General features: G+C 44.6%; 1 protein-coding gene across 4 annotated transcripts in view; it reads left to right on the forward strand.

Annotated features, from left to right (window-relative positions):
* Window positions 1-26,841, forward strand: part of SDK1 (sidekick cell adhesion molecule 1) — a 419,203-nt gene that overhangs the window by 385,578 nt on the left and 6,784 nt on the right. For all 4 annotated transcript variants that reach the window (XM_069810300.1, XM_069810299.1, XM_069810302.1 and 1 more), the window contains 9 exons: window positions 185-300; window positions 1,721-1,907; window positions 2,554-2,691; window positions 5,775-5,936; window positions 7,128-7,253; window positions 15,277-15,441; window positions 17,998-18,135; window positions 20,105-20,225; window positions 20,448-20,577. In XM_069810300.1, the coding sequence (XP_069666401.1) occupies window positions 185-300; window positions 1,721-1,907; window positions 2,554-2,691; window positions 5,775-5,936; window positions 7,128-7,253; window positions 15,277-15,441; window positions 17,998-18,135; window positions 20,105-20,225; window positions 20,448-20,577 (1,283 nt within the window). The remainder of the gene's footprint in view (window positions 1-184; window positions 301-1,720; window positions 1,908-2,553; window positions 2,692-5,774; window positions 5,937-7,127; window positions 7,254-15,276; window positions 15,442-17,997; window positions 18,136-20,104; window positions 20,226-20,447; window positions 20,578-26,841) is intronic.

Consider the following 26,841-nt stretch of genomic DNA (forward strand, 5'->3'; position numbering starts at 1 on the left):
CTCGGCGGCTCCGCGTGTGCGGAGCCTTCCCGGTGACACGGATCCCTCCAGGGCCGACTCCGGTAGCTGACTCGGGGCGTAAACAGAGTCTGTCCGGGGTCCTTCCGCAACTGGCAAATTGCAACCTGGATATGAACTAGTTCTGCTCGTCACTATTAATTCTGCTGTTCTCCTTTCTCTCTAGCACCAGCGCTGGCCCCCCAGAACATCCAAGTAAACTCCCTTTCTGCAAGCCAGCTGGAGCTCACCTGGGACCCCCCTCCTGCCGACAGCCAAAATGGGAACATCCAAGGCTACAAGGCAATTCTCCTCTTTCTACTGGCTTCATTTATCTTGCTTGGCGCTGCTATTACTTGTGAGATAGCTCGACAAACTACTGTTGCCCTCACTGCGTAAGGCAAATTAAAAGAGCACTCAGACTGCAGTACGGAAACGGCACTAAGTCCCAAAACCAAAAGAAAGAGAATGACACGAGGGGGAGGAAAAGTGTGTTGCTGTTTGTGGAGAAGGAGAGCATGGGGAAACAGGGTATGCAGATAAGGAGGCAGCTCCACTTACGCAGGCAACATAATCTGCTTCAAAAAGCAACAGACACACAAGAGCTAGGGGCAAGAAATGTATTCAAGAAAATTAACTGAGCTTTCTATCTGTCAAATGTTGCAAGCCATTACGAAAAGCAGAACTTTCTCCAAGCTAGAAGCCTGGGCCAGGTCGGATTTCGGAAGAATTATTTCATTTCCTTAACTTTAACAGAATTAAATCACGGTATTAATTGCATTTGGTTCATAGGACATGAGGATGTTGCAGAGGCATGATGTTTAGCTTCTCCAGCATGAGAATGGACCCTCAGAGAGTGGAAATGGGCAAGTCTACAAACACTGGAGCTTGGCTTGGGTTCAGTGTTTGGCTCTGCCTCCCTCCATGAATTTAGGTCCATAAGCAAAGAAAAGCCAAGCCAACGTGAATAATCTGGCATCCCTTCTTGGCAGTAACAAGCATCCTTATATATCAATTCATGTTCTTTTCCTTTTGTATGTATATAGATGGCTCCAACAGCTTGGCTTGTAGAGCCAAGGTGGAGTCTTGCCTTGGCTCATTCTCTCAACTTTCTGGCTTGCTTTGGCCTGCTGCATCGCTCTCGCTGCCAGGCCTGTCCAATAAGTAGGGCTGGCACCACTTTTCCTCTTGGAAAAGACTTCTCCAAAGCCTAATTTTATGGCATCAGGATACAAATTATGTAAGGGAAGAATGGGGAAAAGTACCTCAAGGAACGTTAGGGAAAGTCTTTATTACCTTCTTCAGGAAGGCATTTGCTTAGCTGTCCTGCGAACACAATTGGTGAAACTGTTGTGTGCGTGCAGAGGTGAATTATGGAGCATCGTATTGGGATGCCAGTGCTGACAGGCAGCTAGCATTTCAGGGAGAATTTAAAAACTGACCTCTCGTTGCTGAACTCTGGCAGCTTATATCTGCTGTCATTAGGCCGTATTCTTCAGCCTGTGCTCTATTTTTGAGTGATATACTCAGCTAGATGGTCACTGGACTCAGGGGAATTTGCCAAAGGAAGAGAAAAGATTGGGCACATGGTGAAAAGCATTAGTATCCCATTTCACGGAGTCATCCAGAGCAAGACCGCACCATCTTCCTCATCTGTTACAGCTGCAATGCCCAGATATTTTCTAGGTGTAGCATATACTAAAACATTTCACTGTCCCGACAGATTTATTACTGGGAGAGCGACATCCAAAATGACACGGAGAAAGTGAAGGTCCTTTTCCTCCCGGAGACGACCGTCCGGCTCAAAAACCTGACCAGCCACACGCAGTACATGGTCTGCATCTCCGCTTTCAACGCAGCCGGGGACGGCCCCCGGAGCAGCCCCTCGCAGGGCAGGACGCACCAGGCGGGTACGGGACCGATGTCTTGTCTCAAAACACAGACTTGGTGACGACCAGCGTGTAACTGGACAGTGGCTAAGGGAAACGGGTGGACGCAGGAGGGCACTGGTGTTTAGATTTAGCTTTCGGATGGGTCATTACCTTGTAATAGTCTCGGAGGGGAAAAGAGGGATCAAGTAAGGGAGTGATACAGCAGAAATGAGAATGGGCTGGCAGAAGGACCAGTCTTTTTTTTTTTTTTTTTTAATGCTGGATCAGCAGCCACCTGGTCAGACCGAGCTGTCTCTGTGCTGGACGTGATCACGGTGGGAGCGCTCCAGCACAGGGCGAAGGCAATGCCCTTGTCGGCGGCTACGAAGAAGAGGCGTGCGCTGGGGCTGTGTGCTCACGTTAGCACCCTTCTAAGGGTCTTTCCCTCCTGCGTCCGATCTCGGTGCTTGCTTTTGAGGTTCAGCTTTGCAGCTGAGTGGGTGCCTTTTTTAGGCCAGGCTGGGTTTCTCATTGGTTACAGGACATTTGGATACAATTGACAAATCCCATTCTCAGCTTGTTTCCTTTAGATTTAGGCTGGGCAAATAAACCAATGTTTTATAATATATATGTATATCAGATTGACTACTCCTACTGCAATTCAATCTATTTGTAATCCTTTCAGCACCCAGCGCTCCCAGCTTTTTGGCGTTCTCTGAAATCACTTGCACTACACTCAATGTGTCTTGGGGTGAGCCGACAGCAGCAAATGGAGTCCTGCAGGGTTATCGAGTAGTCTATGAACCTTTGGCTCCCGTCCAGGGTAAGAAAGATCTCCGATCATACATATTCATGGGGAAATGATAGAAAAGTACTGTAGTATCTTTTATGTCTGCCCAATTTCCTACTTGCTTTCTGCTGTTTTCCAAGAGAAACCAGGTGGCAGAGGGTAAGTAAAACAATTCCGCTTTTGCCAAAACTGTTCAGCAAACTATAATATTGTGGAATATAGCTTTTGTCTGTCCTCTTTCATTTTCTTGCACAAACTATATTCTGTGTGATTTGAAAAGTCATTTTATGGCCATCGTTACCTGGTATGGGCGAAGAGGAAACTCAGCCTGAGAGAGTGCCTGATTGTCTCCCTGCGTTGCACTTTGAAATTGCTGAGTAGGCTCTGTCCCAGAATAGTCGTCAGACACATTTGTGTCGCTTATCACATCATGTGTCACTTCTGTTATCACAAAGATTGCCCGGGCATCAAATGTGCTAGTCGTCACTGGTACCACTGCCGCTTTTGACAAGGGAGAATTACTGTGATAGAAATTTAGTTGTGTCTGTTTATGTGGAGTTCTCAAGCAGCATCTTTAACCCAGCACTAGGTTTAAGCTAGACCACAACAACGTGGTGGCCACAAATGTTTCATTAATTTGCCAGAACAGCAACAGAGACGGATTTGGCAATTTCTCTGGAAACAAATGTAAATTCATTCCAAAAGTGAATTAGAAAAGATAACAAAGTTTGTGGATGGTCTTATTAATATTTTTATATTCCTGGTAGATCGCCAGTAGTTCAATAGGATGTCCGACTTTGGCAGTGTGACAGTAGGGAGAGTAATTTCAGCCATTGCCAATCCATTTTAAACTCTTTTCGAAAGAAATAAGGATATCAATCACTCGTATTTGCTTCTTCTTTAAGGACTAAAGATCTATATTGTCTGAATATCCATGTCTTATGCACTGAGAAAGTTATGTTCAGGAATGAAAACATGAGAATAAAAGCACTTTCAACCTTTACAGCTGGTAGGTCTGAGCACAAAGAGCTAATGCAGAAAGCTTTTCTAATTCTGACCAAGAACTGTGCACGGGGTATGCAGGAGGTTCAGGCTGTTTGGGCATTTCCTGTCTTTTATTCATTCCTACACAATGTTTAAGAATACATTTTTTCCCCTGAAAATATGGAAGTGTCACATCGTGTTTTCTCTGCATGCATTTGACTTAACATCCTCAGAATCTTTGTTTTCTTTTCTTCTCTTCCCCACCTCTGCTTGTGCTATCTCTGACTCCAGTTTGTCCCTCCCTCCCCTGTAGAAGATTCTGATGTGAGCAGAGAGGTTATGGAAGGCTTTTCCTCAGATTCTAAATTTTTGCCTAAATTTATTTTCTGGTTTCTACCCATTTGCTCTTGTGCCAACATTTTTCTTTCAGCAAACCGATTTATTCTCCCGCCATGGCAAGTAATGCCTCCCTCGATGCCATCATTTTCCTCTGTTAGAAAAGCCGTGTTCCTTTGTTTAGAGAGCAAGGTAAAGCCGAACTCATTTGAAGATGGAGCACGTAATGGTGCTGAACGCAGGCAGCGAGGCTTGTGGGGCCAGGTCTCACATTCCTCCATCCCAGCGCTACAAAGCAACAACGTGGATGGACCAGTCCCCCCTGGAGCTTTTTTCCTGCATCTTTTGACTTTTCGCCCATTCGTGATGTTCAGCTGAGCATCCTCACTGTTGTGACACCTCCTGCCTTCCTGCTTAAAGCCTGCTCACAAGCCTGCTTAAAACCTGCGCGTTTTGCAAAACTTTCTAACAGCGATCTGTTCTTTAGCACAGTCTTCTCCCTGTTTGACCTTTTCTTGTTTAAGCTTTACAATGTTATGTTTTACACAATAATAGACAACAAAATTGCCCTGGAGCCTTTTTTAACAGTTCGGTTTTTTTGGAGCATAACTTCAAAATGACAAATGCTTCCTGATTTGTCTCAGAGAAATGAAATAGTACACCTAGGGAAGGAGGGAGCACTTTTACTGCTTCCTCGTTAACCAAGGAAAGATTCCCTGAGTTATAAATTGTATCTGGGAGAAAACTTTGAACAGAAATTGCTTGGACATTACTCTTTATTTAACTGATAAAAACTGAAAGCATCATCTTGATTTGCATAAAATAAGCATCTGGATTGAAAAACATCTTCCTTCTGCATTTTTCTGGAAAGAGAAACTAGCAAGCAGCCTTCTCTATTGGGAAAAACCTTCTCCCACTTCCTATCTTCTTGATTTGAAATGTGTTATGTACGTGTACAGAACCAGAAAAATGCCAAAAGGACTCTGTAAACTTGAACTTTCTGTTCCATAGAATATTTTATAAATCAAATCCTTTCTGTTGACTGACTTTTAGAAAATTCCAGTGAAAACTAGATTTTTTGTTTTCAAAGCACTCATTGCCGCTCTGCCCTTTATGCAGCATTGAGAACCTGAACGTGAAACTAGCTATGAACCTTGATGAAGGAAACAGCACTGATTTTAATTCATCCATGTAAGAAAAATTCTTAGAGAGTGAGAAAAGTGAAACACAGGTCGTGACTTTAGCCTTGTCCAAACTAATAACGCTTTGATTGCATCCCCTATTGCAGTGGCATTTGTACCCACAAGTTACCTGTGAGATACGCATCTTTCATTCTGCATTCACTTGGTGATGGTGGAAATGACAGGACGAGATGAAAGGAAAGAACCTGGCCCTCGTTTCCTCCTCCAGGCAATGTTGCAGGTTACTTGGCAAAGAAACGGTGGAGAAATGCTTGCATAGGAAGCAATCTGCAACATGCAGTCCTCTTCGTTTACCTCCTCCTTTCTTCCCAGAGTAATTAGTGAAGTTGCGTGTAGTCTCTTGGTAATTTCCCAGTTGTGTTGTAAGGTTTTTTTTCTTGTCAGTACCCACTTATCAAGCTTAAACTCTAATTATACTTATCAGTGCTGAAAATTGGCTATTATCACTACTTAAACTCCTGCTAATTGTAAGAAATACTTTCTTAACAAACTGTTAGATAATTTTACTTACCATCTAGATGTAATAAGCTCCACTTGATTTCTCTTTTTGCATTGCAACCTTCTCTTATTTTTTTATCTGCGTGGCTCTTCCAGGGGTGAGTAAGGTGGTCACCGTGGACATTAAAGGGAACTGGCAACGCTGGTTGAAGGTCCGAGATCTCACCAAGGGCATGACCTATTTATTCAGAGTGCAAGCCCGAACCATCGCCTATGGACCTGAACTGCAAGCCAACGTCACAGCTGGGCCAGCAGAAGGTAAGTGGAACCATAAAAGCATGTCACAAGCCAGATCAGTTACACAAACACGGTCCAACAGCGGGGAATAATGCACTCGGGGCTTCACATGAATTTCCAAGCCAAGGAGAAGCTGAGTCACAGGAGCTCAGGACATGATTCAGTGGGTTTTGCAACTGCTCATGAAAAACATGTTTCCTTTTTTCCTGAAATCTAGAAGTCTGATGTGAGTAAACAAAACAGCGTGAATAAATAATAACACAAATGGCCTAGCCAGGGATTTCAATGCTGCAGCCTGACAGCGCGGTGCATAATTCTGACTGTACTGCTATGCAGTGGAGTCAGAACTGGAATAACTCTGCCAAAACCAGCAGAGGTTCCTGGATGTAAAGCCAGAAAGAATTTACAATTATTCTCTCCTGACACTTTGGCTTATGCAGAGGGAGAGGTCTGCAAATTTCCTGATATGTCAAGAGGAGCTACAGGCTGAATACCAGCTTGGTTCAGTGTGTGTACCAAAAGAGTTTGCTTTCTTATTTGATCAGTGATTTTCATAAACAGATAATCTAACAAGGTAAATACTCCCCAACGATACAAGCCTGTCCAGTAAATCACAGAACATCAATGCAATGGTCACGTTTCTGATTTTTGCCTCTTTTCCCCCCTCCATCAGAGCAATGTCTGGCAATTCCACTCTTCTGGGTGCCAGCAAGATTTAATTTTGTCACCGTACCTTCTGTAGCCATTATCTGGCACAGCAGCACTGTGGCTCCACAGTTTAACTCTCATGTCCCACCACAGACAGTATAAAGCAGGAATCCTCTCTAACGTGGTCGTGGCATCTTCCCAAGCAAATGGGCGGGCAGCTGTCCCCACGAACCTCTCCCTGAAACTTGGAGACTGGTTTCGCCTCCGAATTCGGAAACAGCAGCGACAATGTGCAAATGCTGCAGATATGCTCATGGTTAAAATGAGAGGGTTTTTTCTCTTTCCTTCTTAACACAGTTATCTCTAAAACCCAGCCATTGGCATGTAACTGCTGGTACTAGAACCAGTGAAAAATTTAGGTCAATAGCCCATTGAACTGGTTTGTGTTGCCCATATATTGACTAATACTTCTAGATAATTTTTTCCCCTATATCAGTAGAGAAAATGAAGAATACTGCAGTCTGTGATACCACCACCATTTGCTATTCTCATTTCATCCTTTAGGGTCTCCCGGCTCTCCTCAGGAAATTCTGGTGACAAAATCTGCTTCTGGGCTGACGCTGCAATGGACTGAGGGAGATTCAGGAGAAAAACCCACAACTGGCTACATTATAGAGGCACGACCCTCAGGTAAGCCATGGGAAGCAAGAGAGGTTGACATCATGAGTTCCCTTCCTTCAGTCCATGCTGAAAAACAGATAATATCCCATCCCACAGTGGAGAGATCGTTTGTCATCCCAGTAAGGTACAGGGATTTTGTGAGAGAACGCTGTTGCCAGGCAGTATTAAACCATTGCTGGTTTATTATGTGGTTTAGCAGATTTTCTCCTGTTTAGGAATAGTCACAGAAAATTACCCTGAGTGCTCTGACTTTCACTGTGCTACATCACTGGTAAATCATCCAACTGATGAGCTAATATAGTTAATAATTAAAACTCACTTAAAGGCTTACAGCATCTCTCATGCACAAGGACTAGTAAGTATTTGCAAGCTGTATTTTGAGGACTGCAGATAGAAATCTGTCCTCTTCTGCAGCAGAACACAGCACCTAATTACTGTTTTACTGTTAATAATAATAGGGCCAGGACTTTAGCACCGTATCCACATTGCTTTCCCCATTTGTTCTTGTGTTCTGCAGGCAGGGCATTAGAGGGGGAAAGGAATCCCCTCATCACCACAGTTTTTCTTGGTGCTTTCCCAGAACTCCCAACTCCTTTGCTTCTGGGATTTGCATTTTACTGAAGCTGCTCCCCGCTTTTTCCAGAGTATTTCCCCAATTGGACAAGGACATTTTGAAAGTAGCTGTATGCTCCAGCCTGTTTGCAGCCTCTCCCAGCTTGGTACCCCTTGCAAATTGAATAAGTGCACACTTTCTGGCAACCAAGTCGTTAAGAAAAACCAGTGAATGCTGCCAGACCCCTGTGTAATCTCACTTGATAATTTCCCTCGGCTCTGACAGTGAATGTTGATAACCATTCGCTGAGTACACTTTTCCAGCTGGTGATGCATCTACCAGATACTTGTTTCACGTAGGCCGTGTTTGAATGTCACGATGTCAAAAGCTTTGCTGAAGTCAGGATAGATGATGTCTGCTCTTTCTCCTCTATTGACAAGGTCTGCTACCCTGTCACAGAAGGAGATTAGACATGATTTATACTTGACATATCCATGTTGGCTGCTTGTTCTTTCCTTTTTTACTTCTAGGTGCTTGCACATTGCTTGATTATATATTGATTAAACGAATGCTTATCTGTTTGATTATATAAAGGATCCTGACTGTTTCTTGTATATGTCTTGAATGTAAGGTTGCGTTGAAAACCCATGGTTTTAATTACGTTTAACCAGGCCAGTAACAAAATTATTGCCTGCATTTCTGTGGTCATCACTGAAGATGCAGGTTTCCAAACCTGCATCTGATAGAATTTGCTCTGTAGTGAGGCTCTGCTGTGACCCTGAAACTTCTTCCTCACTTCTGTCATTTAACTAGACAATTGTTTTCAAAACAAAGTGAAGGAAAATGTGTACCTTCTCAAAGTACTGGAGTTTCTCAGAGAGATCAAGGTTTGGTTTTTTTTTTAATTAGAGGCATAACACTGTCGTGCTTCTGTTTCCCTTACGTCAGCTTATTGATTTCTGCCCTTATTTCTTCATAGGTAAAAAATTTCCTGTCTTATTTTGAACAGCATTGTTTAGATAGCAAGTTAAACCAAAACTGTTCATTGAAGTTCACTTGCCAGCTTACGTTTCCCCAAACAGGGTGTTTTGAGTTAAGAGTATTTTAGGGGCAAACCTGCAGCCCGTGTACAGGTTGTCTGCAAGCTGGAAATTCAACTCGTGCACGTGGTGACATTGCAAACTCATCTGATGTTCCTGGGCTTGTCTCACCGTTGGATGTGAACAAACTTTTACAGTTCATGGCTAAGGATGTAGGATTTGTGGCCCACTCTTTCTGAGTAGGAAGAAAATAGTCCCTCCAAGGCAAGTCTGAGCTGCATTAACCCTGGGTCACTTCTGCTGGCCCCACTCCACTGATCCTGGAAACACACAGAAGAGGTCTTATTCTCCTGCTCTTGCAACCTGACTGTTGAGGCATTTAATTCCTCTTCAGATTATTTTAATCCTATTCATGCTGCTGTAGCAAATGAACTAGGCATTTGTATGCTGGATTCTCATCCTTCGTTCTGGTTGCAGCTGTAGGAAGCGTGAAATGTGATCCAGGAGAGGAGACAGACTAATTGGAACGTTTGCTTATTTCACCCAAGTGTCGGCTTCCTTTCTGTGCCACTTTTCTTCCTCATCTCTGCACGGAGGAGTTTGAAATCTGAATTACGAGCTTAACAAAAGCAGGGAACTAATTCCTCCTGTCAGGGCTGGTCATTCAGAGCAGCTTCTGTTTTAATATCATTCTAAGAATTTGCTTTTGCACGTTGATTTATATGGGTAGTAGAGCGTGGATTGGAGCAACCTTTGTTTTTAAGGAGTTGTTGTCCAAGAGAAGAGCAGTTGACTTGTGCCCTTCACATAAAATCAAGGAAAGAAAAGATATATTCATCCTTCTGAGATCAAAAAAGGGGCATTGAACAGACAGATGAAAAGCTTTAGCTTGTTGCCAATATTTAAATGCAATACCGCTACCTTAGTGTTTCACATCTCAAGTGTCATCTATTATAGGCCTCATTACCCCAAACGTTAAATGCTGTATCATCTCATTTTCCCTGCTGTAGCTCCCTGCCAAGACTCTTCCATCAGAGTAGGAGGGTGGCTTTCTGTCAGAAATGGCAAACCCTACCCCCTTTTGTCACTTCCCTTTAAAATTTTCGGTGCCCTGCTGTGTCTCCCAGGGCTCCGGCTGCCCTGCTGGGTTTAGCAATGGTGGCAGCAGGCAGCTGAGATTGTTCATTTGATCTCCCTGTTTCTCTCCCGGATTTATGGAAGGTGACCAGGCTGACTACCTCCTCTGCATTTTAATATACTCAGACACAGGGATGGAGCAGGCAAGCCAATATTTTTTCCGGAGTGATCTGTGCTAGAGGAAGACATTACAGAAACAGAAGAGTTTTTCTTTTCCTTCAACTTCTCTGTCCCCAGAGAAATGGATTCCAGTTTAGCTCCTTGTGCATTACAAGAAATGCAATTAAGCAGCCTCTGTCACTGCCGCTGTAAGCACTCCCTAGACATCAACTAGGCTGGCTAAGGAATGGGCATTACATCGTGTCCTCAGTTTCTACGTGCAGAGGAGAAGACAGAAATGGCACGACGATGATAAGGTTCCCAGTGCTGTCAGAATTTGTGGAGAGGCTGGTTTCACCCCTTTTTTCCCAACGCCGTGCCACATCCAAGGCTCCTTTCTCTGGACTGGGCTTCAGTGGCGGGCACGCAGCCTGTAACGTACTAAGCCGTCTCACACAGACCTCCTTTCCCAATTATCCCCTATCTACAAAGGAGGTTTTTCTGCGTAACGCCCTAGGGATCCACGCTGCCAGGAGTGCATGTGGATACGTAACTGCCAGCATGAGACTTTCGTGCGTGTGTTGGCCCACTTCGGTCATCTTCAGCTGCAGGGCAGCCGCGTAGGTGTTTGGTCAACCTGCTTCGTGGCTTATGCCACCTCAGGAAAAGCCTCCGACCCCAATCAAGTCGATGAACATTTCCTCTTCTGCTTCCTTTCCCCATCGTGCATTTTGGATTTTGTTTGTTTGCTTTTCCCAAGCAGGGGATGACTTCAGCCCAGTGGGAGAGAATTGCATCTTAACGTGCTTCCAACAATAATATTTCTAGCACTCTGGCTGGCAAGAATGGGCCGGTTAAACTTGGATCAGCCACAAATCATGAGCTTAGGATATAGACAAGTCAGGAAAGTGTTTTCTTTTGCTCCCTCGTATGATCAGTTCCATGAAGGCAGCAGACTTTTTGGGGAAGAACCCATCTACTTGGAGTGGGGATTGTCCTTCCCATAAATACTGGTTTTCGCTTCCCACACCCCGAGGGCAGATCTCACTTTAGTTTCCTTTCTGGTGTCTTGAGTAATGTTTTTATGTTTTCCTCCTTTTCTATTTATTTTTGAACAAATGAGGGAGCACAGTGTCAAACATGGACACAAACCAGCAAAAGTCAGTAAATTCAAAGTGAAGGGTGCAGCTGCATTGCCGGCATCTGCCATGGGGCCTTTGGTTCGCTTCTGCTCACGAACAACATGCCGAGGCTGACAGTTTGTCAGCCTTCACTTCCCATTCTTGTCCTTTCACTAGTTTGCATGACAATCCAGCCCTTTGCCTCTGACAAATACAACCACGTTTTAATTTTGTCCTCCATGGGAGGAACACGACTCGTGTTCAGCCGATCCGTAACTCTCAGCAGCTTCTCCCCTCATAAACCTCCTAATGTGTAATTAGGAGAAAGTTTTACGGCACGACTCTCCTCTCACTCCAAGAGGGGAAGGCTGGTATTTAAGACCCAAATAACTGACAGCTTTCCATCTCCCCAGCCGCAGCACGGCACTTGTTTGTTAGTGGTCTGAGTTAGCAGAGCCGGGAGCCTTTGTTACTGACTGACAGTTTTATTCAGCGTGGAGACCCCAATTAATTGCCTGTGAAACCAGGCTAACCTGGGGGTGCTGTGCATGGCTGCAGCCTCCAGTGCTGCTCCTCACTGACGCAGGATGGCCAGGACCGGGCTGGACATCATTTCAGGTGGTTTCACCTTCCCCTGTCATTCAGATCTTCTCCCCACGCACGTGCCTCAGTCCCAAACTGGACGGAGAAGTCAAGGCTGGGGGATAAAGATCAAATCTCACATCAGCTGGGGCAGGGTCTGGTGAAGCGTTTATAGGAACAGGAAACAAAGAAAAAGTTTTTTTGAGGAGCCCTCCCTTTTCCATCAGACGTTTAGGCCTTTTTTAAGAGGCCGAATGCCCCGTGAAAGGCAACATGAAATGAAGAAAGGGACAGCTGTTACTGAAAGAAAATTTTGCGGGAGTCCAGTGTTGCAAACTTTGCTTTTCTCGACGGTTTCTATGAGTTAATACCCGGTTGGTAGCCCAACCACGGCATGTGCATCTTTCCTCCCTAAACTGGGTGGAAAATACTGTGTACAGTGTACTAATGATTTTCTACTGAACTTAAAGGCCAATCTTTGCTATCACAGGTGACCTTCTAACGAATTCTCTTTCAGCTGAACTTCTAACATTTAGAGCAAACCTAGTTTTGGGGGATGGGGGAAGAGATGCCATGAATGAATTCACAAGCGTGTGTTCAATATTTAATCTCAAAGTTCACCACTGAAATAAAATGCTTTTTTAGTTTGGATATATCTGATTGTGATCTCTGTCTACAAAGAGGGGCCTGAATAGTCCATATGGAGAGAAGATAAATTAATTGAGGCTCAGGAATTAAAAACCTTGTTGGCCAGGACTTGGGGAGCCACAGCATAGCATTGATTTGGGGTCAGCAGTGGGGGAGACATAAGGATGTCCCCCTTTCCAGGCTGCCACCGTGCAGATTTCTGACCACTGTAGCTGCATCAGCACCTCGCTGGGATCCCAAGGCTCACATGCTGGGTCCCGCCTTGGCCAAACCCTGTTTCCGACAGAAAAGAAAGTCCGGGCAAAGATTCTTTCAGTGAATGAAAGGGAGGTGGGCCAGAGAAGGTATGGCCACCAGCCAGAGCATCTCTGAGTCCCTGCGAGACGAGAATCCCTCTGAAGAAACATCCACCAGCAGCCTTTGCTGCCCCACACCATTGCTCCCATAGCCAAGGGGACAGAGGGGTGGAAATGTAACGCTGACTTCTCAAGGGTAGTTATCCCAACTTACTGCAAGCTCTACAGAGTGGTTAAATTTATGCTTCTTGGTCTGTTGGATATTCTGCACTGTGCACCCTGATAGGTTTGAGAAAATGAGAAAGTGCATGTGTGAACAGTTGTGTTTGTTGCAATGAGTGTTGAACATTCATTTTTATTGTTGCCTTTTCTTCCCCCATTTAAGTGGCTTTCAATGCAAATAAATTGCTTTTCAGACAATTCACCATGGGCTCAAATTCTCTTATTGCTGTTTACAAATGTGTTTGTGAAAGCTCAGGCAATTCTAGCAATTATGCCAATATTTTATATGCATCTTCCTAGTATTGGTGGTTGCAACAATCTAACTTTGAAAGTGCATCCCTGGCTCCACCCTCTTCCGAGAAACCAAATCCCAAACTCCCTTTTTATTACACTGTAAGTTTACGTGGTAGAAATAATCTAGCCTTCTATTGCCCTGTAAAAGGGAAGTCAATATTTTATCTCTTGTTTTATAGCCATTGTAATATCCAACTAATACATAACAATGGTACATTATGATAACTTCGTTATACTCTGATCATGCGGGTGAATAACGTCTTGGTCTGAATTTTAAGCATGACAGAAAAATTACCTATTTTTATTGTTCTTTGGTATCTCTCAAATGTAGCTGGAACAATAACATTTCAGCCTGCTTTTTGCATCCACTGAGACTGCCAATCCTCATGATCAGAAAAGATGTAGTTTGGGGGCTGTTAGTCACTGTGTGTGTTGCTAGACGTGCAGCACGGTACAAATTACCGAGCCAATATTTACTGATGCCAAAGTTAAAACATTCACATGGAAATGCACCTGCAGTGTTAATCAATCCATCTTTGCTGCTATTCTCTGTTGCACAGAAGTAGGCTAAGGGCCAAATTTTGCTCTGTTACACCAGCACAATTCTGGAATCGCTGCGGTGCCTCCAATTAGTTTACACTCAGGTAGATGCAAAGCAAATGAGAACAGATTCCTGCCTTCCATTGCAGCAGCAGAACAAGTCGCTGAGGGTAGTGCTGCTGGCTCCTGCTTTGTTGTTACCTCGATAACACCTCAAGCTACAGAAGTCGTGCTGATGCTCGAATCTCACAGCACAGAGGACTTTCTTTCAAAGCAGGCAGCTCCTGCGCTGGAGTCGTATCTACGCAGGGGTTATCATTGTATTCCCATTGCTGTGGGACATGCAGAGGAAAATAGACATTGTTTGAACAGCTTTGATAACTAGAAGTTAAAAGCCCCATGGGGTCCTTGTGAGGTCAGATCTGTAAGAGCTACGCTGGCTTAGGCTAGCTGAGAGTTTGGCCCCATGCGTAGACAGTAACTCCATTTTGTCAGCAAAGTGCTGGGCACCAGTCGTTACTGAAAAGCAGTCCGTTTAGATTAATGTTTGATTCCTGCACTCTAAATTGTTGTCTGATATTTTTAATTATTGTTGGTTTTGTTCTTACTGGTAACAGGATCCACCTTGTTGAAAGTTCTTTCCATTGCAGTCAAGTGAGTGTAAGATGACGGGTTGGATCAGGGACCAGAACGGTGCCTGGTCAGGGGGGACATCAGGAGCTATGTCAGTACGGCTGCTGAGAACTGAGAAGACCCTACTGAAACACTCTTACTGGAATGGCATTGTGTTTCTAAAAACTTTGAGAGATTTATAATAGAAACAAAACCTCGTTCCTGTTTACAGATGCGTGGCACGGAAGCGGAGTGCCGGCTGTCCTGCTCTGCGGGCTGTGCCACGCTGTGGGCCAGCCCATGTGAAGGACATATCGCTATTGATACCGTAAAGCAAGCTGCACTCCAGTGACACCAGTCCACCAGGCACCAGTTCGTGCAAGGCCACGGTGCCTCCTGCCAAGAGACCCAAATCTTACATTAATTTGCAAAGCCTAGCCTACGCACGTTGCTAGCGAAGTCGGTTTTGCAATGCGAAAAGCAGGCAAACCCTGTGCGATTAGGACTCATTAGTGTAGCAGGTTGCTTTGGGTTTTACTCGCTCTGTCGAATACCGGGCGTGCTGATGCGGTGACCCTACCTGCTCAGGAGGGACCCAGGTGGTTGGCAGCTGCTCTAGCCAGCTCAGGTCACTGTGGGTGCTGCTGCAGGTTTTAGACGAGAACTCTTCCATCTGGGCTCCTATAAGACCCCATCATGAATAAATGCCTTTACAGACGGGGTCTTGCAGGGCGTTCTGACATTCGTGTGTATTGCTGAGCAGCCTTCAGGTAAGCATGTCCACCGCCTGTGGTTGAAACACACAATTAATGGCAAGTTTTTTCAGTGAGCAGAAGAAAGTGCCACTTCGCACAGTTCATGCCTTTTCTTTCCTTGCTGCTTTCCTAGATGAAGGACTGTGGGATATGTTTGTGAAGGACATTCCTCGCAGTGCTACCTCCTACACAGTCGGCTTGGACAAACTCAAACAGGGTGTGACGTATGAATTTCGGGTGGTGGCTGTCAATGAATTTGGCTATGGAGAACCAAGTGTTCCCTCTGTGGCAGTATCAGGTAATCATGGGGGGTTTTTTAAATATGTTTTCTAATGGAATTTCTTGGGGCTGTGGGGGAAGGGGTGAAAAAAACCCAGCCAGATTTTCTAGTTGCAACAAATAATCAGGGGCAGCTTGTTTTCACTTGTTTTAGGATAAACCCAGAGTAATATAGTGGTGAATCAAGACTTGTTATTACAGTATGCTTTACTCTCAAGAGGAAAAATGCATGTATGCCATTGTTAAGTTTGACAAAGAACCTTCTGACAAATTTCCTGAGTGTTTATATGTAAGATCTCTTGCCCTAAGACTAATTTACACAGTTGACAATTTGTTTGCTTTTTCTCCTTTCCTAGCCTGTTGTTTTGTTTGCTCTGCTTCTTCCTTTTTTATCCAGGGTTCTCTGATAAAGATTTTCTGTGTTATTTTGTATTTAGCTCTCAAAAATATAAAAGTGTAGTTTCACAAAGTTGTTCCTGATATCCTCTGGGCTGGCAGTTCCAGTTGGTGATGTTCTCAGGAGCTTCCCACCCTCCCTGCTTGTTTGTGCTTATTCCCAGTAAACAGGGCTCTGGCTTCCAAAATCCCTTTGAGCAGCCCAGCACTCTGGTTTCCTGAAGGAACTTCAGTACCTCAAAAAGCAAATTCCGTTCAGCTTGCCACGTCTGGGCAGCTCAAGTTCAATGGCCTGTTGTGAAGTGGAAGAGCTTGCCCTCGTGAAAGCTTTGCTCAGGTCCCCTCTTACCCTGGCAGGGACAGCTGTGCTCCAGGTTGCTTTTGAGCAATAGGTTTCATCCTTGCTGTGTCAGCAAAGACAGGCAAGAGGGATAATAGAACTTGATAAAGCGGCTTTGTGATTTGAAATTCTGGAGATTCCTGAGAACCTGGCAATGCTCCAGTATCTAGAGTAGCTTTTTATCTCTTTGCTTCTCCAGTGAAAAGCATAAACGCCATTCAACAGTTACCCAGCAGGCAAGAGTAGTAAATGCTGCTATCGCCATCACAGCTGCGTTTGTCCTTACACAATTAACCACTTAGCCCGTGGGAGCTGTCTATGGATTTCAGTGTGAGTGCTACCCTTGCTTTTCTCCTTCAGGACAAGGGCATAGACAACCCACTTCAAACACCGAGAGTCAGTGTTTTTCCTATGTGTGGTTTCACAGAGACTATAACACAATGTAAAGGGTCAGTAGTCATGCCAGTCTTTCGTGGAAGACATTATTCCTCTGAAGCTGAGCATGCATCTCCTTGTGATGCTTCTTATAAATAAACCACTTGTTTGTAAGTTCTTCACTTGAACAGAACTATTTAATTCACCTCCTTTTGATGCTTCAGTGTTCATCTCAAATTGCTGCATGAAAGTAAGAGGCTTCTGTTGAGATTCACAGTCATAAAAGTATAAAGCATTTTAAGCTGGCCACTTCAGCTAGCACAGGGAGGTATAAATTGCACTGAATCTGCTCAGCCCAGCATGGCTTGTGCAGTTTGCCTTTAGGGCTTTATTGGCCTGGACCGGCCTCCTAGCAAAGAAAGATCGTGGCTGCTTTTCACTGCTGCAGGATACCCAGTGATTTGGAACAAATTTGAGCTCATATCATCAGGCTTACAACAGACTTGTGTTTAGATCCAGGGCTCAGGACAGTTGGGGAAAGACGGCGCCTGGGTTCGGTGTTAGTGAGGGTTGAAGTTGGTCTTCTGGCATCGCCCATTCCTACCGGCTGTTCTTCTACCTTATGGACTATAGGGAACTTATGTACAACTGCTGGCTTGTGCTCCAGCGGCAGCATTTTTTCACAAAGCCGAGGGATGCTGGCAAAGAGAGTATCACCGCAAGAAAATAACAATACTTACTACTTTAAACCAAGACTGGCGAGATAACTCTAGAAAGGGGAAGTTAGTTTCATTTTGCGTCTCAAATTGAGGTCAAATAGGATGAAATTACTTGAGATCGCGCAAAATCCAGGCAACTGAATTGATACCCATGTGCTGCACATCAGGCTCGGCTAAGCTGATGGGGAAACGATATAGAGTAGCAGTGAATGTTGGAAATTGGAGTTAATGGAGGTACTGAAAGACACTGAACCAAGTGTACTTTGTTCCCTGGCACTAGCTGTATTTTTCAAAGAGCCACTGAGCAGCATTTTGGCGAGGCAAGCCTCTTAAAAGTGGAATAATCGTGAGTCATGACAGATCTATTAGTGGTTCCTTTGACCCAGGGAGTACTAAGCGTACCGCAGTAGTCAAGAAACGTAGGTGTGTGGAGTTGTGGGAAGAAACCTCCCTCTCTTACCTTGGTGATAACTTCTTCTTAGCTAAGGGATTCTGGAGCGCTGCTCTGGGTGTGTGAAAGATGCTTGTGGGTGTGTTTGAGCCGTGATATGCTCCTGTTCTTTTTGTCATCTTAGAAGTGTCGGCAAGCCCCTCAAAAGTCTTGACTGCAGGGTAGACTATGTCACCTCCTTTGAACACCTCTCTCTCCTGAACCCTATTATAGATGCATCGTTCACTGTGGGGAAGAAGAGAAAATTTTGAAGGAGCATAAAGACGAATTGTTATTTGGTTTTTGCTCTTTCAGCACAAACGGAAGCCCCTTTCTACGAGGAGTGGTGGTTTCTGCTGGTGATGGCACTCTCAAGTCTGATCCTCATCCTCCTGGTGGTGTTTGCATTGGTCCTGCATGGCCAGAGCAAGAAGTACAAGAACTGCAGCACAGGTAAGGCACTGGCTCTGTGCTGTGCACACAGTCTCAAGAGCTGCGGGAATTAGAAATACCTTCCCTTTGAACCCCTGATTTCACCAGCGTGGACTCTCTTTATAGTTATTTTGTTTGGCAGAAGACTTGGATCTTTCTGCTGTCTGGTTTGGTAGAAATGGCTTTTGCCCATAGCCACACTGGGCAAAGAGTGCCTGATCTTACCAGGTTTTGGATGCTAACCAGCCATGGGCATCTGGAAGTTCCAGGGACTGTAGCAAAAGCCAAGGAGTCTGGGTCAAATGCTTGGCAGAAGACCACAAAAAAAGGAATGAGCTGAGACTTCATTTAGCTTTGTCGTCGTTCCCTGATAGATGGGGAGAAGGAGACAGATTCTGCTTTTCCATGGCTGTACCCAATGCAAATATTCTAGGTCTGTATGTGTGAGGACTATATCACAACTCTTTTATGTTAAATAGAGTGCCCTGCATCTCACATTCATTCCCTAAGCCAAGCTGCAGTTGCTGGGCTGGGGGCCAAACAGGTAGGAAGTGTCTTGGTTATCTGGACCCGTTAGACTTTAAGGCATAGTGAGCATCAAGCTTTGAATTTGTCTTTAGTGACGATTTTTACCAGTCTCCTTTCCGAAGGGAAGCAGGAGCTACCTGCTCTATAACTAGGAATGTTGAAATAGTCCCCTTTCAAAACGCGTAGTTCTTGAGCTCTGAATATTGTTTTTACCTTTTCTTCTCCTTACGTGATAAAGTCCTGGAAAGGTTGCTCACGCGTGTTTTTCTCTGATAGCCTTCTCCACCTCCAGAAAGAAATTGCTCTGATGCCAGGAGATGCCAAAAAAGGCACATTAATGAGTAGGATCAGGTGGATGGGTCTTTGCACTACCTGTTCTTAGGGATTAATGTAATGAAGAAGTCTTCCAGGCAGTTATTTAGTAATTCAGTCCCAAAGTGAAGATCTTTTCTTTCTTTATAATTCACTTAAGTGTTAGAAACTCAGATTTCAGTCCCATGAGATATAAGATGTATGAATACCGTGGCATTTTACCAAGTTAATACTATTACATATTTGTATGCATGGCTCATAGGAAATCTCTCATCTTCTTAGTTTTGCTCTGTGTTTGGGGGACAGGCATGAAAAGACAGGTCTGACCTGTGCTGTCGGATATCAGTGTTCACACCGAGTCTTAATGTAGCACTGAAATTGAAGCCGAGGATAAAGTACCTGTCTGCTGCAAAGTGGCAATATGCAACCGGTCTTTCTGCCTGGGACATGAGCTGAGCTCACACCTTTGGGATTACAAAGAATGAGCATGGGAGAGAATAAGCTTTTGCTATATTTGATCACAAGAAATAATATACTTTGCTGTATTTTCCCTCTTCTGCCAGTCCCCTGTCCTTTTCCCTGCCTTACATCGTCCGGTGATTTCTCACATCTATATCTTATCCTCATTACAGCTCTGACATCTTTTTCCCATTTGCTATCCACTTATACTTTCTCTTGCTTTCTTTCCTGCCTTTTTTTCCCCTCCTTTTCCTCTTTTTCTGCCTGCCTTAGTTTTACTTTCTCTTGCTTTGCTTCAGTCAGCATGAATGTGATTCACAGCTGTCCTCATTTACGACATCTTCAGTGGCCACCTGAATTAGTCACCTGGTTCCTATTTATAGTCAAAAGACAAGAATAAGCACTTTTGGAGCACAGTTCATCTGTGCTATTTTAGATACTTACCTCCGAAGGAAATGCATCCATCCATGACTCCTTCTTTCCCCTCTTTTGGCTCCTTCTGCCCATTCACGCTCCTGATAAGCTCCTCTCCTTCACTCTGATTGGTTTCATTTGCCAGTAAGAAAGGTAAAGAGATTTTCAAATAATTAATGATGTCATAAAACATAAAGAAGGAAAAGTTAGCTCGTACAGTTGTATTTGGGGAAAAAGTGCCTTTGTTTCAGCTGAACCTTTCACTGCCTGACTCCAGGTAAAACCATCTCCAATGTGGAAGAGTCGGTCACCCTGGATAACGGAGGCTTCACTGCTCTGGAGCTCAACAGCAGACACCTGAATATCAAGAGCACCTTCTCAAAGAAGAATGGAACCAGGTAAGAAGCTGGGAACACCTCGCTCTTGGAAATGGCTTTTTATCTAGCTTCAAACAACTGTTAAATAGGCAAAAGGATGAGACTGTTGTCTGGAGGACCTAGGGAGGACTTTAATGCCCAAGTCGCTGCCCCAGGCTGTGATTCTGGCTTCTAAGCATGATTTAATTGTGTCATTTCAGAGAAATGACAACATCCCATTCACTCACCCTTTACATTTCCTAGGTCTCCTCCTCGCCCAAGCCCAGGGGGGCTGCACTACTCCGATGAGGATATCTGCAACAAGTACAACGGAGCTGTGCTGACCGAGGGCTTGGGCCTGAATGAGAAGCCCTTAGAAGTTTCGGAGTCAGAGGTAAGGGCTTCCCTTTGCCTTGCCAAAGGTTGCCCAGTCACTGCAGACATTCATTTCCCCGCTGAATCCTGGCAAGTCTTCAAAGTCCCAATCCCATACCTGCATTATACTGTGTGGTCACTGTCTGTCTTGGGGACTTCAAAATGTCCAATTCACCGGGCTGTTCGCATCACGCCTTAAAATTAAAATGTCAAAGGAAAGAATGACAAGCAGGACCCAGCCAGGGCAGATTCCAGACCTGGCGTTGACAGATAGTCACAGTTTTCCAGTGTTACATAGAAAGACAAGTGCAATCTGTCAGCCAGTGTGTGCTGACCTCTCTGGAAGGGGCTGCATGTCCCCTTCTGCCTGTGGGCTGTAAACTTGGAGCACTTTTGGGAAAACGTATATATGCTGCAAAATAACCAGCTGGCTGCAGCTACCGTCTGGATGAGGTTGAAGGTGGGACACACTTTGGATTGTTGCACTGACTGAAGTATGAGATGTGGTTTGAAGTTTTCACGGTGCCTTTTTTAGGCAGCGACAGCAAACACCAGGATTCGGACGAGTGGTTTTGGGTGGTGAGAACTGCTGCCTCTGTTACAGAGGGAGTAAGTGGGGAGTGAGTAGCCTGCCAGGGAGCACATGGCTACAGCTGTGAGAGCCTAGCGTTCAGGTTTCTGAACACCCCAGCCTGCAGCCTTAGACTAACTCAAGAGGAGCCTTCTGCTCGGGTTGCCTTTAGACTCTGTTCTCCAAGGAAATGTGGGTGTGTGCTGGCATTATCCATCTGGCAGTGCTCCATCTTGTGTCTTGTATCCCCTTTAAGAAGAAAGAAAGTGCTTGTGGTCTGTAAAAGTCCAGCGGTGGCCAGGGTTGAATAGACAGACTTCAAGGGATAGAAAGGTAAACCTGTCTCTAAAATCGTGTGTTGTCAGCAGAGATCCTGACAAATCTGAACTGACAGCACAAGAAGCGAGCAGTGGGCCAAACCACTCCAAACCTGACCCTTCTAGCAAGAATAAATCAAGAGCAGCAAGTAGTGAAGGAAGATGACAGTTTTCATCTGTAGCTTTTCTGCACCTGCAGCTACAGCTGCTTTTCCTGGCTACCTAGCTCTCACCTCCTGTTAATTACCACGGACAGCCTGCTGCTTTGTGCTGCCCTGTGGCCGACCCATCGTACAGGCAGTTTTCCTCGGCGTAGCTCAAGCTGCTGTCTACGCAATGCACAAGCATTACCCTCCAGATTAAACCCATAGTGCTTTGGTCATGTCACTGTAACAACCCAGCATTAAACCTGTCATTAAAACAGTGTGCTGAGCATGATCATGAATTTAGCACTGGCACCTTTTGACATTAATTTCAATGCTCCATGTGGTATTTCCTGGTAACGTGCAAAAGTCTACTTGCAGGATGTCATTACTGCCTTCTCTATGCACTGTTTGTACAACAGAGAAGAAAGTGATTTTTGTTTCTTTTTCTCAGGCTATTATTAATATTATTTATTTACTGTGTATTGCAGACAAGCCTGAAGGTCTCAATTGAGATTCTAGTGTTTTTGTGAATCTGTGTGTGCATGTTGAGTATGTGAACAAAATGTGCCTCTTGTTTTTCCTTGGGGCTTAGATATGCAGCCCTTCTGTATGATGTCTTTGATGCTTGGCTTTTTTTGTGGTGGGGAGTGCTTTTAGGCATGAAATGTTAATACGCTCCCAGTAGAGGTAGCAATAGGAGATGCTGCCTTTTGATCAGCCTGAAAATGCTGTTTACGTTGGCTGATTCAGACAGGAGGTGCGGGTGGGTTGGGGCAGAGGTGGGTATAGATGTTTGACCACTCTCTTTTCAGGTATTTGTGTACCTATTAGCTCTTCCTGCATGTCTTTTCTGTTCTTTTTGCTTCTATTCTTAAAGGACATCTTAACAGACAAGCTCTGTTTTCCATGAATTTCAGAATTTCCATCTTTTTTAGTAGGCAGAAATGTTTCCCATTATAGGAAGAGGTAAAGATATATTTTTATATAAGAGTTCTACGAGGTTTGGTCCTCCCCAGCAAAGGGGGTCCTGCTGCTGTTTTTCTCTAATACATCTTTGCGTGGATCTCAAATTCCACTTAATATGATGCACGTAAGGGCAGGCAGGGCCAAACACTCTGCTTTTGTTTTCAACCCGCATGCCACCTTCTTGCTGCTAAGCCTTAGCCCTGTTGCCTGAGGTGTCAAGATTTTATATGGAAAAGAAGGAAGCTCGCTGGCTTCGAGTCTCGTGGGGTTTAGTGAACACGAAGAAGTCTGCGAGAAACTCTCGGGCTGTCTGACTGCACTTAGAACACAGCTGCCTGGGAGCCTTCCTCCGAGCTCCCTCCTGATGAGGAAAGCAAGAGAGAAACAAAGAGAAAATCAAGCAGACCAAGTAGTACTCTTAATATTCATAAATCAAGTGGTTAACTTACGCCATGTCATGAAAGCCAAGCACCAATACTGTTAATGAGGTTAAAGTAGTTTAATTGACAGGTATGGAGCAAGAGAGTGCTAAGAGTGTAATTTCTAAATGATTAATAATAATAGGCTTTTAGATAATGAGTCAAGTGGATGAGGCTCGAGACAGATAATCTGAAGAAATTTGGTGTTCCCCGTGTACAGAAATTTGAGGATATATCTGCGATGTCGTCCAGCCATGGAAGAGCAATTTTACAGGAGGGGAGGGTGGTCTGTGTTTGTTTGTTCTCATGTGTCCTTGTGGTCTCCCAAAAACAGTTTTCAGGAGATAATATTCTCACAGATCGCGCACATTATCAGTCAGTGCCGAACGCTGGCGATGCTCTGGTTTTCCCATCTGCCCTCTGCAGTCTGACTGACTTTTGCTTTCTCGGCTCTGTAGGAAGATATAATAATTTTCCACTTAACACTTAATAGGGAATATGGTTTAACTTGTTTCCAGTAAAGTTCTCCATGATTTTGACAAGTTGGGCACCATGTGGAAACCAGCTGCAGGTGACACATGAAATAACCAAGTGTTCCCATGTCCGGAGAAATCTTTTGCCTACTCGGTTACCTTGTCTCTTTTACAGCGTATTCGTTTCATGTCAACCAAAAGAAACTGCCGCTATCTACATTTTTAGAAATAATCTCACAAGGTTGTTTCTTGTGCAGTCACTTTAAAAAAAAAAAATAATAATTGGGACTATTTTCAAATTTCCCATTGACTAAGCTAGCCAACCCTGGTCGCTGACTTGCCTCTGAACAGCACTTGTGCATTTTGTGCTATCAATAAAATACTTAGATAGCCTCTCATTTTCTGTATTTGTTGTTTCATAGGCATCCATGCACCTTTGGTTGACAGTCTGTAATGTCACCGCACACCCAATCGTGCTCCAGCCTATGGAGGTTTCCAAGGTAACAAAGCCACAGTCGCAGGGAAGGGAGAAAACCGAAAACAAAGCAAAAAGCCCTGCAGCATTTCTATTTACTCAATAGTTTAAAAACCACTAAAAAGTAATCCTCTAGTATAAGCTGTCTGTATTGTCATGCAAAACAGGTGTTTATCTTGCTGCTCCTTGATTTTCATCAGGGCAGAGAGGGATGGGGGATGGCAATTCCGAGAATTCCTTGCCGGTAACGGTGGTTATTAGTACCTTGTTCGGAGCAGACCTTAGGAGATACTTTAGAAACATGGACGAAATATTCCATTCCTACCTGTTCTGACGGAAACACAAAGAAAACACATTGTATGGACACTAACAAGTAGGTTCTCCTTTCCAGCATTTAGTGCTAATGATGGTGAAAGGCTGAAGTTAGCACAGCTCTGGATGTGTTTCATGAAAGTCGCTTCTGAAAGGCACTGGCCTTATTTACACCAAATTAGTGCTCTCTTTCAGTTGGTATAATGGACTAATTAGTGGGCAGATTATTAGCAGGTGGTTTTGTTTCAAATTCCCTCTTTCTGTTCATGGCAAGTCCAAGTGACGCTGTATGTCAAATGGCAGCAGCCCATCTAAAAGTGTTCCTGGTGTTTCTCCTCTTTATTATGTTGACTTCTGGCAATCTTGAAAGAACTTGGCTTAGGTACAGAAATTATATTAGTTTTGTGGGTAACTATTTCTCGGCTAGCGATGGACAGAAATCAAGTGGCTGCATCAGTATTATTATACCTATCAAGTCGTGTGTCAGTCTTCTGGATACAGCTGCTTCTCAACATTTCTTCTTAGAGCTTCCAGCCTTTTACTTGTCTTTATGTTTCTGTATGTCTGTGGGGACATCAGGAAGACCAGTAAGGAGCCACTAGAAGTTTGTGGGTTTTGTTTCTCCTTACGCTTATGACACCTCAACTCAGCTGTGATCCGTCTTTTCAGCAGGGGCTTGTTTCTTTGGGGGATGGCTGAGCATGTCCGAGTCAGTAAGAGTGATGGTGGATTGGGGAAGGAGTCAGAAGACAAGGCAAGGGCAGTGGTAGCGTTGTGCCTTTGGTGGAGGGAGCACATCCACGATAGCTAGAGGAGTTCACATCTTCAGTACTGCTGAGTGATCCGTAACCACCTGCCTCTGCTCAGGATGTAGAAACTTTTCTTCTGGATGCCCACATCATCCTCCAGCTTCCCAAGCGCTTTTTACCTTAACATTAGACTATGGAGCTGCAGCAGAATGTTTGGAGATGGAGGCTGGTGCCAAGTGCAACCCTTAATTCTTGATAAAAACAGAGAAAATCAGGATTCAGGGATCTTTTGGTCTGCAGGTAAAGCTGGTTCCATCTGCAGCTGAGGACCAGCCTGCCCAAGCTATTGCTGCCGTGCTCTGCCATCCTGCCACATCTGCAGTCATCAGAGGCACTCTTGTTGGAGCCCCTCACAAAAATAGACAGGGCAGTGCTGGCAGGATGTTCCCTGCAGCGATGCCAAGACTCTGGAGCTGCTCTCTGCACCCACTGGCTGTGAAGTGGTCCAAATCTGGGGATATTCCAGGCATGCCGCAAAAACCACCTGTTCAGGAGAGTCTTTGGAGGGAGTCGGGTGTTGGCTTCCCGAGGCTGGCAGCTGGTACAAAGGAGCGTTTTTGTAGGAGATAGACTTGCTGAATTCCTTCTGGAATAATTATTAAATGCTGGTAGGGTTTTGTTGTAATATTAATTACATGTCAAGGCACCTGAAGCTTTGCATTCTTAAAATAATCAAGCAGTACATAATTCTGCGAGAGCCAAAGCATGGGTAATAGCGGAAGGGAAATTTTGCAAAGCTGTAAAGAGCTGCTTTGCTCAGACTTTTGGAAAACTCTGGGAAAAAATTTCTCAGCTCTGTCCATCACCCTCTATGCTGGAAAATGGACAGGAGATAGTATCGAAGCAGCTATCTAAGCAAAGAAGTGGCATGATGGATGCAGTGCCCTTTTCAAATGATGGTTCGCAAGGCATTTGAGGATTGTTCTTCAGAGACCATTAAAAAGGAGCTTTAGAGGAGAGACCAGTTGTGTGGCAGGCAGGATCAAGAAGGATGTGTGTGTGCTGTGTGGTGTCATAGATCAGAACGATACCAACCTTTTGAAACTAATTGCAGCAACTAACAGTTAGGAGCTGCGCTTACCTGTCTCTCTCTTGTATGTCTTAGGCAGCTACTACTTTGATATTTAATTGCCTTTAGAATTGGCTATGCAGATTATCGGGGGGAAGAAAAGGAATAAAAGCTTTTGCATGCTCAACCCAGAGATTTTGAGAGAAGGCATGAGATATGGAAATGACTGGGTAAATGTTTGTATGCTGTATGGGATGTGGCTGTTATTGGTGGGAACATTAGTGGGAACAGAAGGAAAATGTGCGCTTGGATACCGTGGCCAAGGCTTCGCCGTGGTCTCTGTACTCGGAGGAGATGTACGAGCCCCCTGTGATTCCTCCAGCTGTATCACGGCAGCAGTACTGCAGAGGAGAGACAGATGCACAAAGCTTATCTGGTTACATCTCAATAGAGCTCCCACTCGGTATTGATATGAGCTTTGAAGCTATCCAGCCACCATGCATAAATGTTTCAGGGGTAAGATCCGCTCTGAACACAGGGCTGTGCCTGAGCCGTCCCAAGAAAGCAACCCCTCCTGCCTGGCAGTTCTTCTTTTCCAGATTTTGCATTCTCTTTCTTCTGTCGCCGCTGGTTGTGCGCCTTGTACCACCAATAATCAGTTGGAACGTACAGATAGAGTTGTTTGCCTGAAAAAACCCCTCTGATTTCGCTTAATTCCCTTTCAGCGCTATAACTAATTTTCAATACTTAATGGGGCTTGCAAGCCAAACTCAGAGTACTATGCAG

The sequence above is a fragment of the Haliaeetus albicilla genome, chromosome 22 (genome assembly GCF_947461875.1).
Source record: "Haliaeetus albicilla chromosome 22, bHalAlb1.1, whole genome shotgun sequence".
Taxonomy (NCBI): Eukaryota; Metazoa; Chordata; class Aves; order Accipitriformes; family Accipitridae; genus Haliaeetus; species Haliaeetus albicilla.